The sequence below is a fragment of the Echinops telfairi genome, unplaced genomic scaffold (assembly GCF_000313985.2).
Source record: "Echinops telfairi isolate 266 unplaced genomic scaffold, ASM31398v2 ScPeMD7_6;HRSCAF=24_0, whole genome shotgun sequence".
Classification (NCBI taxonomy): domain Eukaryota; kingdom Metazoa; phylum Chordata; class Mammalia; order Afrosoricida; family Tenrecidae; genus Echinops; species Echinops telfairi.
The window spans coordinates 5,673,161-5,688,881 of record NW_022103902.1 but is presented as its reverse complement, the minus strand read 5'-3'; the positions used below and the strand labels follow the sequence as shown (position 1 = coordinate 5,688,881).

The 15,721-nt window shown below is 37.1% G+C and overlaps 1 protein-coding gene across 2 annotated transcripts in view; it reads left to right on the top strand.

The window, feature by feature from the left end:
• Nucleotides 1-15,721, top strand: part of CBLB (Cbl proto-oncogene B) — a 248,643-nt gene that overhangs the window by 127,392 nt on the left and 105,530 nt on the right. For both annotated transcript variants that reach the window (XM_045286202.1, XM_004706383.4), the window contains exons 5-7: nt 536-692; nt 7,190-7,311; nt 11,021-11,158. In XM_045286202.1, the coding sequence (XP_045142137.1) occupies nt 536-692; nt 7,190-7,311; nt 11,021-11,158 (417 nt within the window). The remainder of the gene's footprint in view (nt 1-535; nt 693-7,189; nt 7,312-11,020; nt 11,159-15,721) is intronic.

Below are 15,721 nucleotides of genomic sequence, written 5' to 3'. Positions count from 1 at the left end.
ACTGGATTGCAAACCAGAAATGTCTTGATAACTTTTCACCATAACGGTCCTGAAATGATAAATGCACATTATTATTTTATATAATGAGTTAAGTTCTGCTATGGTCTCATCGTTTTATAACTATTTTCAGAAAATAAATTAATTGTCTAAGTCCTTCCCATAACAACCCCTTGGGACCAAGCAGCCCTGCCCCAAAGGGGGAAGTTAATCTGGATTCATGGCGAAGTGACCCGGTAACACACTGAAGAGCTTCTGACACACGGGAATTTGTCCTTCTTTGTGATTTATTTCTAGGGAAATCTTAATAGCCAAGTGCTATTTTGAGTATAAAAATGATTTAGATTTTTATCATACTGTTTGTAAATAATTGAGTTACAAACCGTTGCATATGTTCTGAATTATGAATGATGTTCTCAACTATTTGCCTGTTAATTCAATTGTAATTGCATTAATAGTATGATTCAATTATACAGTTTAAGTAGAAGGTCTGTCTTAATTGGCACGAAATTCAATTACTCTTCTTTTCTTTGTACAGAACTATTGTCCCATGGAAAGTGTTCAGGCAATGCCTTCATGAGGTCCATCAAATTAGCTCCGGCCTAGAAGCTATGGCTCTAAAATCAACAATCGATTTAACTTGCAACGATTACATTTCAGTTTTTGAATTTGATATTTTTACCAGGCTATTTCAGGTAAGTTTGATATGGTGTAATCTGTCCACCTCCCTTCCCTCTTTTTTCTTCCATCCCTCGCACCCTGCTCCCAGTCGTCCACATTTCCCCTCCCTGTCTTCTCCTTTCCCTTCTCCACTCTCCATTTTTATCTTGCCTCTCTTCTCCACTCCAGCTCCTGCTCCAGCTGTGCATGCACCAGGTACACACACAATCACACGCGCACACACACACACACACGCATGCACATACGATAAATAGCCTCCTGGGTAGCCTGAAATTTTAATGCATCTCATTGTTATGAATTTTTAAGCATAGCTCAGTTTAAAGTGACTCATCTGGTTTAAATTCTGTAGTGTCAGAATTGTGAGCCTAGTCTTGCTTGTCAGCTTAGAAGCTTCATACAAAGAAGCTTTATTTTAAACTCCCTCTTTAATTTCTCTAGCCCTGGTGGTAAAGTGGTTAAGCCCTGATCTGTTAACCAAATGGTCAGCAGTTCAAATTCACTGCCCAATCGACATTTAAAAGATGTAGCCGTCTGCTTCTGTAAAGATTAAAGGGTTAGAAACCCTATATACTCTCTTCTGTACTCTTTTGGGCCTTTTTTGAATCAGAATCTAATAGACTGCAATAGGTACGTGGTTTCTGTCTTTATGTTGTTGATATTTTCAACCCCGTAACTAACAGAATGCAACAGTTAAGGGATTGGTAGTGGGTAATTAAGAAGGGCCTAATGCCACAGTCCTGAGAAAGATGGGGCTTTCTACTCCCACAAACAGTACCAGCCTCGGAAATTCACAGGAGCTGTTCTGTCCTGTCCACTGGGATGGCTGTAGGTTGACATCAACTCCATGGCCGTGAGGTGCTGGTGGTTGGTTTTTTTTGAGTTTGGTGTTGCAGTGGCTAAGCACTGCCATTAACAGGAAGGACAGTGTTTTGAACCAGCTCTGTGCAGGATAAAGATATGGTCATCTGCTGCTGTAAATTTACAACTTTGGAAAACCCATCTGGCAATTCCACTCTGGCCGATGGGGTGACTGAACTGGAATCAACTTGACAGCAGTTTTGTTTTGTGTCTGTGCACTTGTTAGGATTTTATTCCATCTCTTCTCATTTGCCCTTCTCATTCCTTAGATCAGCGGTTCTCAATCTGTGGGTCGTGACCCCTTTGGGGGTCGAACGACCCTTTCACAGGGGTCGCCCGATTCATATCAGTAGCAAAATTATAGTTATGAAGTAGCAATGAAAATAATTTTATGGTTGGGGTGGCCACCACAACTTAAGGAATCTGTATTAAAGGGTCGTAGCATTAGGAAGGTTGAGAACCACGGCCTTAGATGAAAAGGGAAATAGGAAGCAGAAATCACAAACTATTCTGTATACACTTGTATTGTGAATATTGCTTAAAAGCTGTTTTACTCCTTTAGCTGCATATTCTGAACATGTTTCATCTCATCTTTTGTCATCTGTATAATTTAATTTTCAGTTTCTGCACTATATTCCATCAAAACAATATACCTGTACTAGTTTAATAAATCACTCTTGGGAATTTATGCATCTTTCCTTCCTTGTATCACAATACAATCAATGTTAGATGTGAACATTCATTTATTGTTTTTATTTTTTAAATCATTCCTCCATAATTGTCCTCCTTTAACTGTTGAGAAGCAAGTATAATTATAAGAGGAAGGCCAGATGTTATTTTGCGCATTTATATACTCTAATGGAGTTATTTTGATCATAAAGACTTGAAATTTGAATTTTGAGATTTGGGTCTGCTATAAAATTATAATATGTATGTAATTTCATTCAAATAGTCACAGAATAAGAGATCCCTACTTATAATTTTCAGTGATATAGTAATCCTAATGGTATAAATTATGCAGCAATATAAATTGAAAATGATGTCAGCCTTGAATTCTTTCCCAAGTTTTTATTATTTTAGCCTGAAGTAAGATTTATTCTGTTTGAAACATGCTTTCAACAAATGTACAGTAGATCATTAGTTTTCTTATTTTCCATGCTATAAGGAGTTTGCTTCTGTGATTTATAACTTTACTTGACACTAGCCTGAAAGGATTTGAGTGATTGATTTAAATGTATAATAAAACAAGTGTGGTTAGGATTAGCTTTTAATTTAAGAAAGAGCCCATTAAAAGAAGGCAAATTAACTTGTGTCAACAATACTTATAGGTTATATTTTACTTTATTATAGTTTTAAAAACATAATTCTACCTATGCATCTAGAGCAAGAAATGGCATAAATGACTTTAGAGCATGGATTTTTACTTATTTTCATAGCTGTTCCATGATTATTCTCATTGCGTATACCTTGTCTGCCTTTACTTTTTCAGTAAATTAATGTGCATTAAAACATAAATGTGGTACTTGATATTGATCACGTTGTAGTGGAACTTCTCCCTTTTTAAAAAGCTCTTGGTACTTTTACTGAATAATAGCCCATTTATTTAACACGAATCAAAGATCTTCTAAATGATAGCTCTGCTGCTATACCTAGTGAAGGAAGAGAGCAGAAGTAGTTTTCCTACATGACATTAATTTTTCATTCAGGGAAAGTGTATGGGGGTGTGCTCGTCAAGATGCCTTTTCAGGGTACGTATTATGTACAAGAAGACACCCTATTTATTCAATGGATGAGAACAATATGAGTTAAAGGGTTATTCAAATGTATACTTAATATATGCACCTCATCCGCGATCCAAGTAACCTTACTGCTCTACGTATAAGATAGTTTATATGTGTTCAATGGGATGGGGGAGGAAAATGAGTAGACTACTATAGAAAGTTTTTGTAGCAAAACTCAACATTTTACTTGTGGACCACAAAGTGCCTAGTCACTTTTAATGTATGTTAATTTTAGAAATAGCTGAAAATTTCCTATTGATATCTATATACCTCTGAAATTCTTTACTTCCTTTGACTTGTGTATTCAATATTCATATACTTTGATTATATTCTAACATCTGCCTTAAGATATCATAAAATTAGATCAATTAGTTTTTATGTTTACCTAATTAAAAATATACCATTAAATTTTTTGTAAGTTTTCTTAAGATATTTTCTTAAGATATATGTATTCTATGTAAAAAATGCACATTTTGCTAATATTGCTATTGCCTGAATTTTATATTCTGTTGCCACAGTGACATTGGTGATTAACTGGTAGTGACTTTTTGAGTTCTCAGTTATTGAAGGCTGGAGTATTTCCTGGTGTCACTGTCAGTTATGTGCCTGCAAGTTAACTTCAGGTCAATGGTTCAAATCCACAAGCTGCTCCTCTGGAAAGAGATAGGCCATTTGCTCCTGTAAACATTTACAGTCTTAGAAACTCTGCGAGTTGGAAATGCCTCAGTGTCAGGGAGAAGTAAGGGGATCTTAGCAGAGTTATATCTGAGAGGGGGAGATAAGGTATAATCTCAGGATTTGGGATCTGGGGTAGTGAAAGTAGCATATGGATTTAAAGATGGAATCAGCAGAAACAAGGAGCTGAAGTGGAGGATTCTAGGGACTGAAAGATGTAAGACTTACTTTCCTTTATCTTGTTATCTGGCCAGAACTTGACAGATTGCTGACAGTCATCTGAAGGGTTTTTTTTTGTTTTGTTTTTGTTTTTTTTATCTGAAGGGTTTTGTAGTGGCTCCCTTTCTTGGTCTTTTTTTAATGCTGTCCCACCACTTGCTTTCTCCTTGCCAGGTAGGTGAGGGATGCTGGGATTGATCACAGGAATTAGAATTCAGCAGTGGAACATCTCTCCTCCCTGTGCTTGGGCTTGCCCTTCCCTTCCCTGAAGCCTGGGTTGTTGAGTAATGGGAAGTGAATGAGAGATGAATAAAGAAAGAATTAGCTGTGTATGGAGTACCTTGAACTAATGAAATAAAACAGGAAAAGAATAAACGAAGGAACATTACTACTGATAGCAAGGAGAAAGAACTTCTGGAAAGATTAGCCAACGCTCCTGATTAAATGGCTATTCATAAAAATAGTCCATTGGAGAGACTAGAAGGATCAGTCTCTTTCACTCACTTTATTAATTTTTATATCATTTAAGAATGTGCAGATCATTTTGTTTTGATATGTGGTAAATATTTTCATCTGAAAACACATTGCAAGAATAAGTTTTATTCTTTAAGCAGTTTGTTTTGTTTTGTTTTTTAAGCTGTGATTTGGCACGTGTTTCAGACTGTTTGAGTGGGTTGCACTTACCAGAGAAACAGCACACCGACTCTTTCTATTACATAACCATGTTTGCAGTAGGAAGCCGGCCTTCTGGATGATGTACTGAGACACTACTGCTAAGTACTGCAGCCTTCGGCGCACAGCTCAGCTTTTATTATTTTACTTGTAGGTTTGATGGGTGCATCGGCTCTTTTCTTAAAGTTTAGCATTTTAAGAGCATTCCTTCAATAAATTTACATGGATTTTTATAGAAGTGATCCAAATATGTGCCTGATATTCTTTTCCATTCATGCCCTCTGTAGCTGGGGGAGGGGGAGGGTTAGATAAAAACAAATCCAGTGCCTAAAATAGGGCGTAATTTCTCTCTCTTTCTCTGTCTCTCTGTCCACCGCTCAAAAAACAGTTATGCTGATATTCTTCCAAGTATTGTTCTGTGCAATTTGAGCCATGCCTCAGGCAGAAAATTAAAAATATTTTATTTTTTCAAGATTTTAGGCAGAGTTTCTCATGTCACTCCAGAAATCTTTTTCCCCCCTCTTCCTAATTAGATTTCCCTCTCCCTAATGTGATAGGGAAATACCCAGAAGATTTTTCTTGTTATGTCAAAGAAAGAGTAAATCTCTTCAAGACTAACTCATTCTTTCCCTTGTTATCCTCATCCCAAGGGATCCATAATCCTTGAAGAATTCTGCCTGGTAAATTTGAAACTTTCTTAGCAATATTGAAGAGCAAGTCTCAAAGCAAGCAAAAGCAGCATTCGTGTCTAGGATGACTATTTCAACTACTTTAACATACCATCTGAAAATGTCTTTTTTTATGTAGAAAATTTAAGTTAATAATCTAGCATATCAGATTAGTATGCTGCCAATTCCTTGACATTAAGGTAGCTTCCGCATTAAAAATGTGGCAGACATGACCCATGCATCCCTTTAGCAAAGTTGTCCTACACCACCTGCCTTTTTCTCTTGCCATGGCATCTGGAAGAAAAGCAGACTACATTAGAGAGGGAACTGTACAAGGATGCAAACCATTGTATTTGGATTTTTATAGAAGGTTTCTATTTAACTTTTAAACCCCAAACCTCTCTTAATTTTAATTGTATCAAGAAACATCTGCAAGTTTAATATGTTACTAAGACGAGCACTAAACTGGGAATCCAGACATTTAGATAAGTCATTAATTAGAGGATCTGTTGAGCAACAATTGTTGCTGATTGATTACTGGGTAGCTGAGACTAGGCATAGGGTATTGATATCCCACCGGAGAATAAAGCAAGCCTTTTCCTTGCCCTCATGGAGCTTGTGGTTAATATGTAACTCTTGTCAAGTTGTTCCATGATAGGCTTTTCTTGTCCTAAAATAAGGAACCCAACAATCATAGTCATATGATAATAATTAAATTTTCCAAATGCCATTACAGTGTTAGCCCTTTTAAATACCATTTCACTTAGACTTACATCACTGTGAATTTGGTTCTATTGTAATATTCATTTTCTGGGAAAGAAAATTAAGATTAGCAGATGAATCACTTGTTTATGACCACAAAGGAACAGCTGTTGGCAGAGCCTGGGTTGCAACAGTTTAGCCACACGTGTAACTGCCTTCTCTCTCTGGTTCCTCACTGTCCATCCGACAAATGTGTATTGAGCATCTGTTAGATTCAGGCATGAGCCTAGATCCTTAAGATGTGGTTGCAAACAAAACAAATTCATAGACAATTAAGAAGTGTGATGGGAGGTTGCCATTTTACAGAGGGTGGTCCCTGAAGAGGTGCCATGTGGAGAGCGGAATCAGATCGATATATGAGGGAAAGTATAATTCAGGTAGAAGATAAAGGGCTCTTCAGTTGGAGAGTGCTCCTCTGACCTGACTCCAATTGACAGTGGGCAAATGTAAAGCCAGGGGTGTGGAGGCAAAATCAGGGAGCCAGATCTTGTGAAGTTCTTTCTAGGCTATTTACAAAGGCTTTTTACTCAAAAGTTTGAGGTTTTGCACAGAAGAATGATGTGATTTATTTTCCAAAATGATCACAAATGCTGTATTGATGAGAGACTTTGTTGAGAAGAGATACCCTGCTTCTTCTTGTAGCTCCCTGTATTCTGTTCTCAAATCGGTGCTCTATCTATTGATATTGCTCTAAAAAACGAATAAACTATTGCATGTCTCCTATCAGGTGACAAGGATTGACCTAAGCCACATAAACACATCATAACTTTAAAAGTTTCCAGAGGAATCTTGCAAGCGTATTAGATGATGAGCCGATATGTTAGAGGTCATTGCTTTTCGCTGGATAATTTCATTTCATTTTATTTCTATTTTCAGCCTTGGGGTTCTATTTTACGGAATTGGAATTTCTTAGCCGTAACACATCCAGGTTACATGGCATTTCTCACATATGATGAGGTTAAAGCACGACTACAGAAGCACAGCACCAAACCTGGAAGGTAAAGCTTTTCAGCAGTTATATTACGCCATATCACCCAGGAGGAAAAATCCTCATTGGTCATGCCTAAGTAAATCAGTCATACCCGGGGGGAAATACTGTTAATAAAGCAGGCTACTGCTCCCTCCTTCCGCGAATTCTTTAATTTAATACATTGTGTTTATTTTGAAACAATTTTTATGGAGTGAAGGAAATGTACGAATATGTATTTTCTGATAAATGTAGAGATTCCAGTAAGCCTTGATTTCTAATTTTCTATTTGGAATAGAATATTAACACACTGACTCTTTTGTGACACCCATGTTTGTGTATAAAATTGTAAGAAGAGTTTTTTTTTACTTTGAACATATTAATTTCGTACTAAAGACATGATTTGGATATTACTTCCTTTAGGGTATTTTTTCAGGCCATATACCCAGTTTGACTCTATGATAAACATATGTAAGTATTTGTTGCTGTTCATAGATAAAATCCTAACCAATATCATGCCTTGGCAGTCTTCTTACACAATACCTGAAGCTGCATGTTTTGTTTTGTTTTTCATCTTCCAAATGATTAAACTAAGCAAGACTCAGAGCAGTTCAATATCTAGTGAAGGCCTCTGGGTCTTTTGATTGCATGTTCGATCAGTTTCAGACTAAAGAAGTTGGTAAACATCCTTACTTTCCTCATATTTGACATTTCTCAGTGTATGGTGTTGAATAATACGCAACCTAACTGGTGTTCCTTGTAGACAGGTGTATGGATATTATCCGATCGTTGGCATTTTTTAACGTAAGGGTATATCTTTGAAATATTTTTGCAGAGGAATGAATGTAATATTGTTTTTCCTCAGTTTGTCATTTGTTTGAGTAGACCATCCCCAAAGTCAAAGTTGCTGCTGTTGACGTAATTCTGGCTCATAGTGACCCTGTAGGACAGGGTAGGACTGCCCCTGTGGGTTTCTAACACTGTAATTCTTTATGGGAAAAGGAAGCCTCATCTTTCTCTCTTGCACCTTGAGATTGTCCAATTCACAATGATCAGTACGACTCCATCTCTGCTCACTCACTAATGCACAGTTATGGATCTTTATGTGCTCGCTTGCATTTTTGTCCACCTTTAATTTTCCCAGATTCATGCTTGATGTATTACTTGTTTTGCTCTTTAGTGGTTGTTTGAAGTGATTTCTTCTCGTTATGAGTAATGCCAGATCATGCCATGGAGGTCCTCAAAGCCCTGCTCCATCCACATCAGCAACGTCAGACACACCTTGCAGAAGCCCCTCTTCCCCAGTGTGTTCTGAGCGTCTTTCCGCCTCTAGGGGCTCACCTCTGGCACTCTACCAGACAGCTGTCTGCTGCTATTCCTAAGGTTTGCATGGGCCAGCTTTTTTTTTTAAACAGTTTTATTAGCACTTTATCCAGTGCCATACAATTCAGTAATTCATATCAAGAAGAGTTATACAACTATCAACGTGGTAAATTCTGGAACAGTTTCTTTCTCTCGTAGTCATTGTGATTCGTGTAATTATTTTTTTTTCTAATCGTGGCAAAAATATGCACAGCAGACATTCTCTGGTTCCACAAACTCTAGTTGTATAATTCAGTGTCACTGATTGAACACCCCGTGTTGTACACCCCTTATTGATAACCCTTTTCACATCATTCTACCACCATTGAATTAAGCTCGATGTCCCCTATGCAGCAACTCTTTCTCTTCAGCTGCGCTAACCACTGGTCATGATTTGTGTGTGTGTGGTTTTCTTGATACAGTGTCCACATATCAATACTTCAGTAGTTAAATTGCTTTTAAAAAGAGTTGTAAATACATAATCACAATCAATTCTAGTGCCCCACCTCCCACCCCCTGGTTTTTTAGAAGCAAACTTCCAGCTCTTTCTTCTATTTTGCCATAGTCTTTCTAAGTCTGGAAGCTCTGTGGATACCTCTCTACCAAGGGTCAGCCTTCTATTATTTGTAATACTGGTGCTTCCGGCACCACCAAAATATGCCATCTACCGTAACATACCAAAGTGAGAGAAGATCATAAAAGCCATTATATATAGAACATTAATTTGTAAAATACTTTGAAAGTATCCTGATTCATCGATTACTAATGTTTATAAAGAAATATTTATTTCTGCCACATACTTACAGAAGCTAAATTAAAGAATCTACTAGTTGTCAGTAAGTGGAACCCAGCACCTGGCAAGCCGGTTGCCTCAGTGTAGAACTGACCTTCATATGTCTCGTTGGCTGACTTCTTTGGAAGCAGATCCAGAGAACAGTTGGGTAGTAAATCCAGATAGCAAACAGTTGAGCCTGGTCGTGATTGCAATACCCAGTGACAGCAGTAAGAGAACTCCGATTTAGCCAGCAGTTGACATTCTCTTGTTCCATATTATGGCTCATAAAATTCAGATATGGAAATCATTATGACATGTGTGAGTATGATGTACTTAGGAGATCGCTAAATGAACAAATAAATAAATGATGAATTTGTAGTCAAGACAATATCTCTTATTTGGCGTTAGTTTTTGTTTATTTTGGAGTTGGTTTTAATAAACTTAGCATTCAACTAAATTTTTTAACTCCAAATGAAGATGTTTGATTTGACATGGTCAAATAGCAGCCATGAACATACCTAGTTTGCTTTCTCATTAATGCACTTCAGCTCCTTTGAGCTTTTGTGTAAAACGGATGGCTAGAATGCTTGGATGAAAAGTATTATTTTTAAACAAGATATTTAACAACTGAAGATAAAATAAAACATCCCATATTAGTTACTGGAAACCTGCTTATTCGTTTGTGTATAAGGTGAACAAATTAGATTTTAGCTTTTTTATTTTTACTTGGCCTATTTCCAAAAAATGGTTTATGTCAGAGCTGATTCAAACTACCAGCATTTTCATACATAGCACTCCCAATGGCAGTAAATCATTTGCTAGATAACACTTCCTTTTTTTTAACATTATCCTAGAGTATTCTAAAGAAGTAGAAAAAAATTAGTGCCTCTTTTATAGAAAAGGAGAAAGACTGGGCTTTCTGTTCCAATAAACCGTTACTATCTCAGAAAAGCACACGGCAGTTCTGTCCTGTCCTGTAGGGGTCACTATGAGTTAGCATCAACTTCGGCAGTGAGGTTAGGGTTTTGTTTTTTTTAATAGAAAGATAAATGTTTACTTAACATGCTGAGACTGCTGTTGAGTCCGTTATAGAGACTGTACAGGGCAAAGTAGGACTTACACAGGACCTGCATATCGCTGTAGAAGCAGACTGCCGCATCTTGCTTGCACAGAGCGATTGGTGGGTCTGAACCACTGACTTCTCCGTAAGAACCACGCGCTGTGCTGCAATTAATGAAGTGCCCAACTCACTGCCATTGATTCACAGCAACTCTGTAGGACAAATTAGAGCTGCCCCTAGAATTTCCAAAGCTGTCATCTAGGTGCCACATCTTTCTTTCTGTCTTTCGTCCCCCAGAACTGCTGGTGGGGACGAAGACCCAACTTTTCCGTTAGCAGCCAGGTTCTTCACCCCTGGGCTACTAGGGCTCCTCTAAATGGTGTCACCGTGATAACAAGACCAAATTTAGAGATGACCGTTTATAGCAAGACTTCTTAATGACTGTGTTGTTTGCGTTTTCTATTTTGTTTTTGAACACTTGAATTCTCAGCAATTAGCACATGTTTGGAATGGGACTGAAAATTATCTTTTCTTGCATTGCAGCTACATTTTTAGGTTAAGCTGTACTCGATTGGGGCAGTGGGCCATTGGCTACGTGACAGGGGATGGCAACATTTTACAAACTATACCTCATAACAAGCCGTTATTTCAAGCCCTGATTGATGGGGGCAGAGAAGGATTGTAAGTATGAAAAGCACGGGAGCTGAGATATGTGTCGTTCACAATTTGAAAGACTTGCGGCTGTGTTGTGGGAAAGACGATGTTTACTAGTAAGCAGTGACTTTGGTGGGAGGGGTTGTTAATAGTTGTTTGTGTTATTTTTGTTTTTTTTTTTTTATTGTAACCTAATTTTAGGCATTTTAAGTAACCCAATTGTTTAGCTCAACCATATAGTATAACTAAGTTTCAACGTTGACTTAGACCACGAGCACATTTTTTCATAGTAAAAGGAATTGGGATCGAAGAGTTGTTTGGTGATGCATAGAGAAGTATGTCTATATTTTTGCTCTTGTTTATGGTTGCATTAATTTGACTTAGCAGTGCTATAGAGGACTGAGTCGAGTAGCTCCATAGGGTTTCAAGTTACAATATAGAAGTGTTCAACGGGGGAAATATTGAATGATACAAGAAGCACCGAAAGCAGTTGGAGGAAATACATGGTCACTGCACCAGAAATAACTCATCCATATACAACCATTTCAAGGGGTAGTATGATGAAAATCTGCTGGTTTTGAAAGAAAACGTCCACACTGCTCTGAAGGCCTTCACAGAAAACAAGGCTTCAGGAACTGAGAGAACAATGAAATGTCTCCACAAGTTCATGAACCTCTCAAGGTACTCGCTGGTCTAGGCCAAGAAATTTGGAAAATGTTTCCTGGCCAACTGACTGGGAGAAATTCATACTTGTACCCATTTCAAAGAAAGCTGACCCTACAGAACATGGAAATTATCCAACAATATCATTAGTAGCACATGCATGTAAAGTGAAGATAATTCAACAATGCAGCCATCCATCCACAGAGGACTATGAGAAACCCAACCATTACACAGAGGAGAGCCTGGAATGAGGGTTAATACCACTGTTGATATCAGATGGATCTTCCTTGAAAACAATACCAGAAAGGTGTTTATTTGTGTTTTCTTGACTATACCAAGGCATTGGACTGTGTTATTCATATCAAATTATGGATAGCATTGGCAAGAATGGGAATTATAGAACACTTTCTTGCACTCATTGTACTGATGTGGCACGTAGTACAATACACAGTTTAAAATCAGGAAAGGTGTGTGTCAGGGTTGTGTCCCTTTATCAGACTTCCTTATTCTGTATGCTGAGCAAATAATCAGAGAAGCTGAGCTATTTGAACAAGAATGAGGGGTGTCAGGATTGGAGGAAGGGTTATTAACAACCTGAAATATGCAGACATACAACTTTGCTCCCTGAAAGTGAGGAGGTATTTAAAGAAATACTTGGTGATGAGATCAAGGATTGCCACATTCAGATGGATTACAACTCAGTGTAAACAAAGCCAAAGTCTTCTCAGCTGCACCAATAGGTAACATTATGGCAAAATCTCATTTTAATTGCATCTACAATCACTGCTCATGGAAGCAGCAATCAAGAAATCAAATTCCTTATTAAACTAGGCAACTCTGCAGAAGACCTCTTTAAAGTTTTAAAGCGTGCGGACGTCTCTTTGAAGATTAAGCTGTACCTGATCCAAGCCACAGTATTTTCATATGCGTGTGAAAGTTGGACAATGAATAAGGAAGACCCAAGAAGAACCAATGCTTCTGAATTATCATGGTGACGAAGATCACTTCAGTACCATGGACTGCCAGAAAAGCAATTCTGTCTTGGCAGAACTTGCACAGTTAGAATGCTCCTTAGAAGTGAGGTGGTGAGGTAACATGGACATGCTGTAACATGGACATGCTGTAACATGGACATGCTGTAACATGGACATGCTGTAACATGGACATGCTGTCTTAGGAAACCAGGGCCATGAAGAAGTGGAAGACCCTTGATGAGATGGGTTCTTCAAGTAGCTGCAACAATGGGCTCATACATAACACTTGTGAGGACGGTGCAGGATCAGTCCGGTTCTCATTCTGTTGTCCGTGGGGTTGCTGTGTGTGGTAGACACTAAATGGCACGAACAACCGTCTTTACAGCAGCAGGTGAACCAGGCTTCTTTTCCTAACCAGTGGCTGGTAGGTTCGAACAAGTGACCTTTTGCGTAGCAGATGTGCATTTAACCATTGCAGCGTCAGGGATACTTAGGTGTCTGTGGGGACTTCTAACCTTTTATGGAAAAATTCCATTACCTTTTCACTAGATTTTGATGAACCCCTCTTATAGTAAGAGGAAATCATTACAAATATTTGACTTCTCTTGCCTGTGCACCTATAAAATGATCTTTGTTGTTTGTCTTGACTAGTTGTGCTTTAGTGTTCTTATTTTCATTTTTCTCTGTTTACCCCTTTGGTTCCTTTTTTCTTTGTGGCCTCATTCCTTTTATTAACTCTAAAATGAAACTTATATAAATGCCAAGTTTATACAGCAAAGGCAGCATTTAGTGTATCTGCTGTTCTTTGTTCAAACCTAAAGTCAAATAAGTGCTCCTCCTTTGCATTTTAGTTTGATTGGGACGTTTTGGCCACACATACCTTGAACCATACGAGAGGTCCCGTTATATTAAGTATGCCTGGTCCTTCTTCTTATGCAGTTCCCTCTGTCCTATCTCTGTATTCACAGTCTCACTTTCTCATGCTAACTTCTTTGTCCTCTGCCTGACTGAATAACTCAAGGACGTGCTGAGCTCCCACGTGCTGCAGAGTGCATCGTAATAGAAATCTTGGGAGAAAAGATTCCCTAGAATGAGACAAGACCAACGGAGGCTTTAACTTTTTCAAAATAGGTGGAATAAAATAATAGTTAAATTACATGTAGAAAAAAATTTCAATTGATGGACTTTAAGAAATATTTACATATGAAGTGTATGGCAAGGTATTTGATGTGTCTTTCTCTTTTTTTAAAAAAAAGTATAAAATGAGTTCATTTATTATCTCAAATATACCAAAGATTTTACTGTAGTTTGTGAACTATCATCATTGCAAAATTTTAATTCGTAAAAAAATATGCTTTCAAATTTCAATTCATAAATAGGGGGCATGTGTAGACAAGACTATAAATGGAGTAATTATGATATTTTTAAAAGTCAGGAGTAAAAAATTGCAGTATTTTAATCAGAGTAGTCTAGACTCTAGTCTGTTAACCTCTTTGAAAATCAACTGTTAATGTTTATACACACACGTGCGTGTGCATGCACACACACAAATCTTTATAGGAACTTGGGTAGTTGAATTTGGTCTTTACGGGTAGATTAGATTAAAATAGATTTTATTGTATTAAGCAGATTTTCTTAAGATCAGTGAAAAAACATTTCATCTGGCACAGCTGATATCAAACACGAAACAAAACCTGTTGACATTAGGATAGGGTAGAATTGTCCCTTAGCATTTCCAAGGCTGGGAAACTTCCCAAAGCATACTGCTACATCTTTCTGCTCTGGGCCACCGAGTCAGTCCTTTCAGTTCATTCCACATTTTATGATCTGAGTGTTAAATTTATTTTGATAGCTAGTCAATATCTTTACCCCTTCATTGCCCTAGAAAAGTGCTCATGGCAGAATCCTTTTTTATGAGATCATTAATCATGGAATCGGTACTTTATACATTAAACCCCAATCCACACCAAATCCACCTCCATTCCAACCCTTACCAGCCAAATATGAGGTTTCTGACATTAAATCTTTATGAACACCTCATCTTTTTCCCAAGCTAGTAGCAACTGGTAGGTTTAAAGAGCTGACCTTGCAAATTTGTAGTCCAGCGCCTAACTCACAGCACCACCAAGGCTCTTTATATCTTAAACAGAACCTTTTAATCTTCCCTGTAGGAATCTTGCTGTCATTCATCATTACTTTTTAATTTATTGATTTTCCTATGTATTTTAAAACTGTAATAGAAAAAATGCTATATATGCATATATATATGCCATTCATTCATACCTATTTGATAATGTTTAGAGAATATAGTAAATTTCATATATTTCACTCTGGGCATTTGATGCTATGGAAAGAAAGTTACTTATCAACTTTGCACCTCATTTAATGTTTAGAAACCACAAAACATTAAAATGGTTTCATATTCAGGTGTAGTCAACTCCATTTCCGTAGTATTAAACAAGAACAACAACAACAAAACTTACCTCACATTTGAGCCTCTTACTATACGACAATACTGTCCTGTAAATTCTTTTTCAGTTTTTCTGAGTAAATTCTAAAACTTGCATTCATTTACTAAAATGTCTGTAGACTCTTCATTTGAGAAAATGAGTTATTTTATTCTTTAGTATAATTTTAATACATTTTTCTCTTGGAAGATATTTTCCTCTCTAGTATTACGATCTAAATTTTCACATAGGCCATAAAAATATTCAAAAAAAGGAACAAAAAAAATGATTTAGAAAAAAATTTAGTATTAATTCATATTGTCATTTGGCAAAATTTAAAGCAGAGAAAATGCTATATATGCATGTTTATGTTAAAATTCTAAGGTGTTTAATAATACATTTGCTTTCATTTAAAAATAGGTAAGTACTGAATGAAGAGTAAAACTTTTTTAATATAGCAAGCTTACATTTTTACTTCAAATTTTATTTCACACTTAAATTTTTTT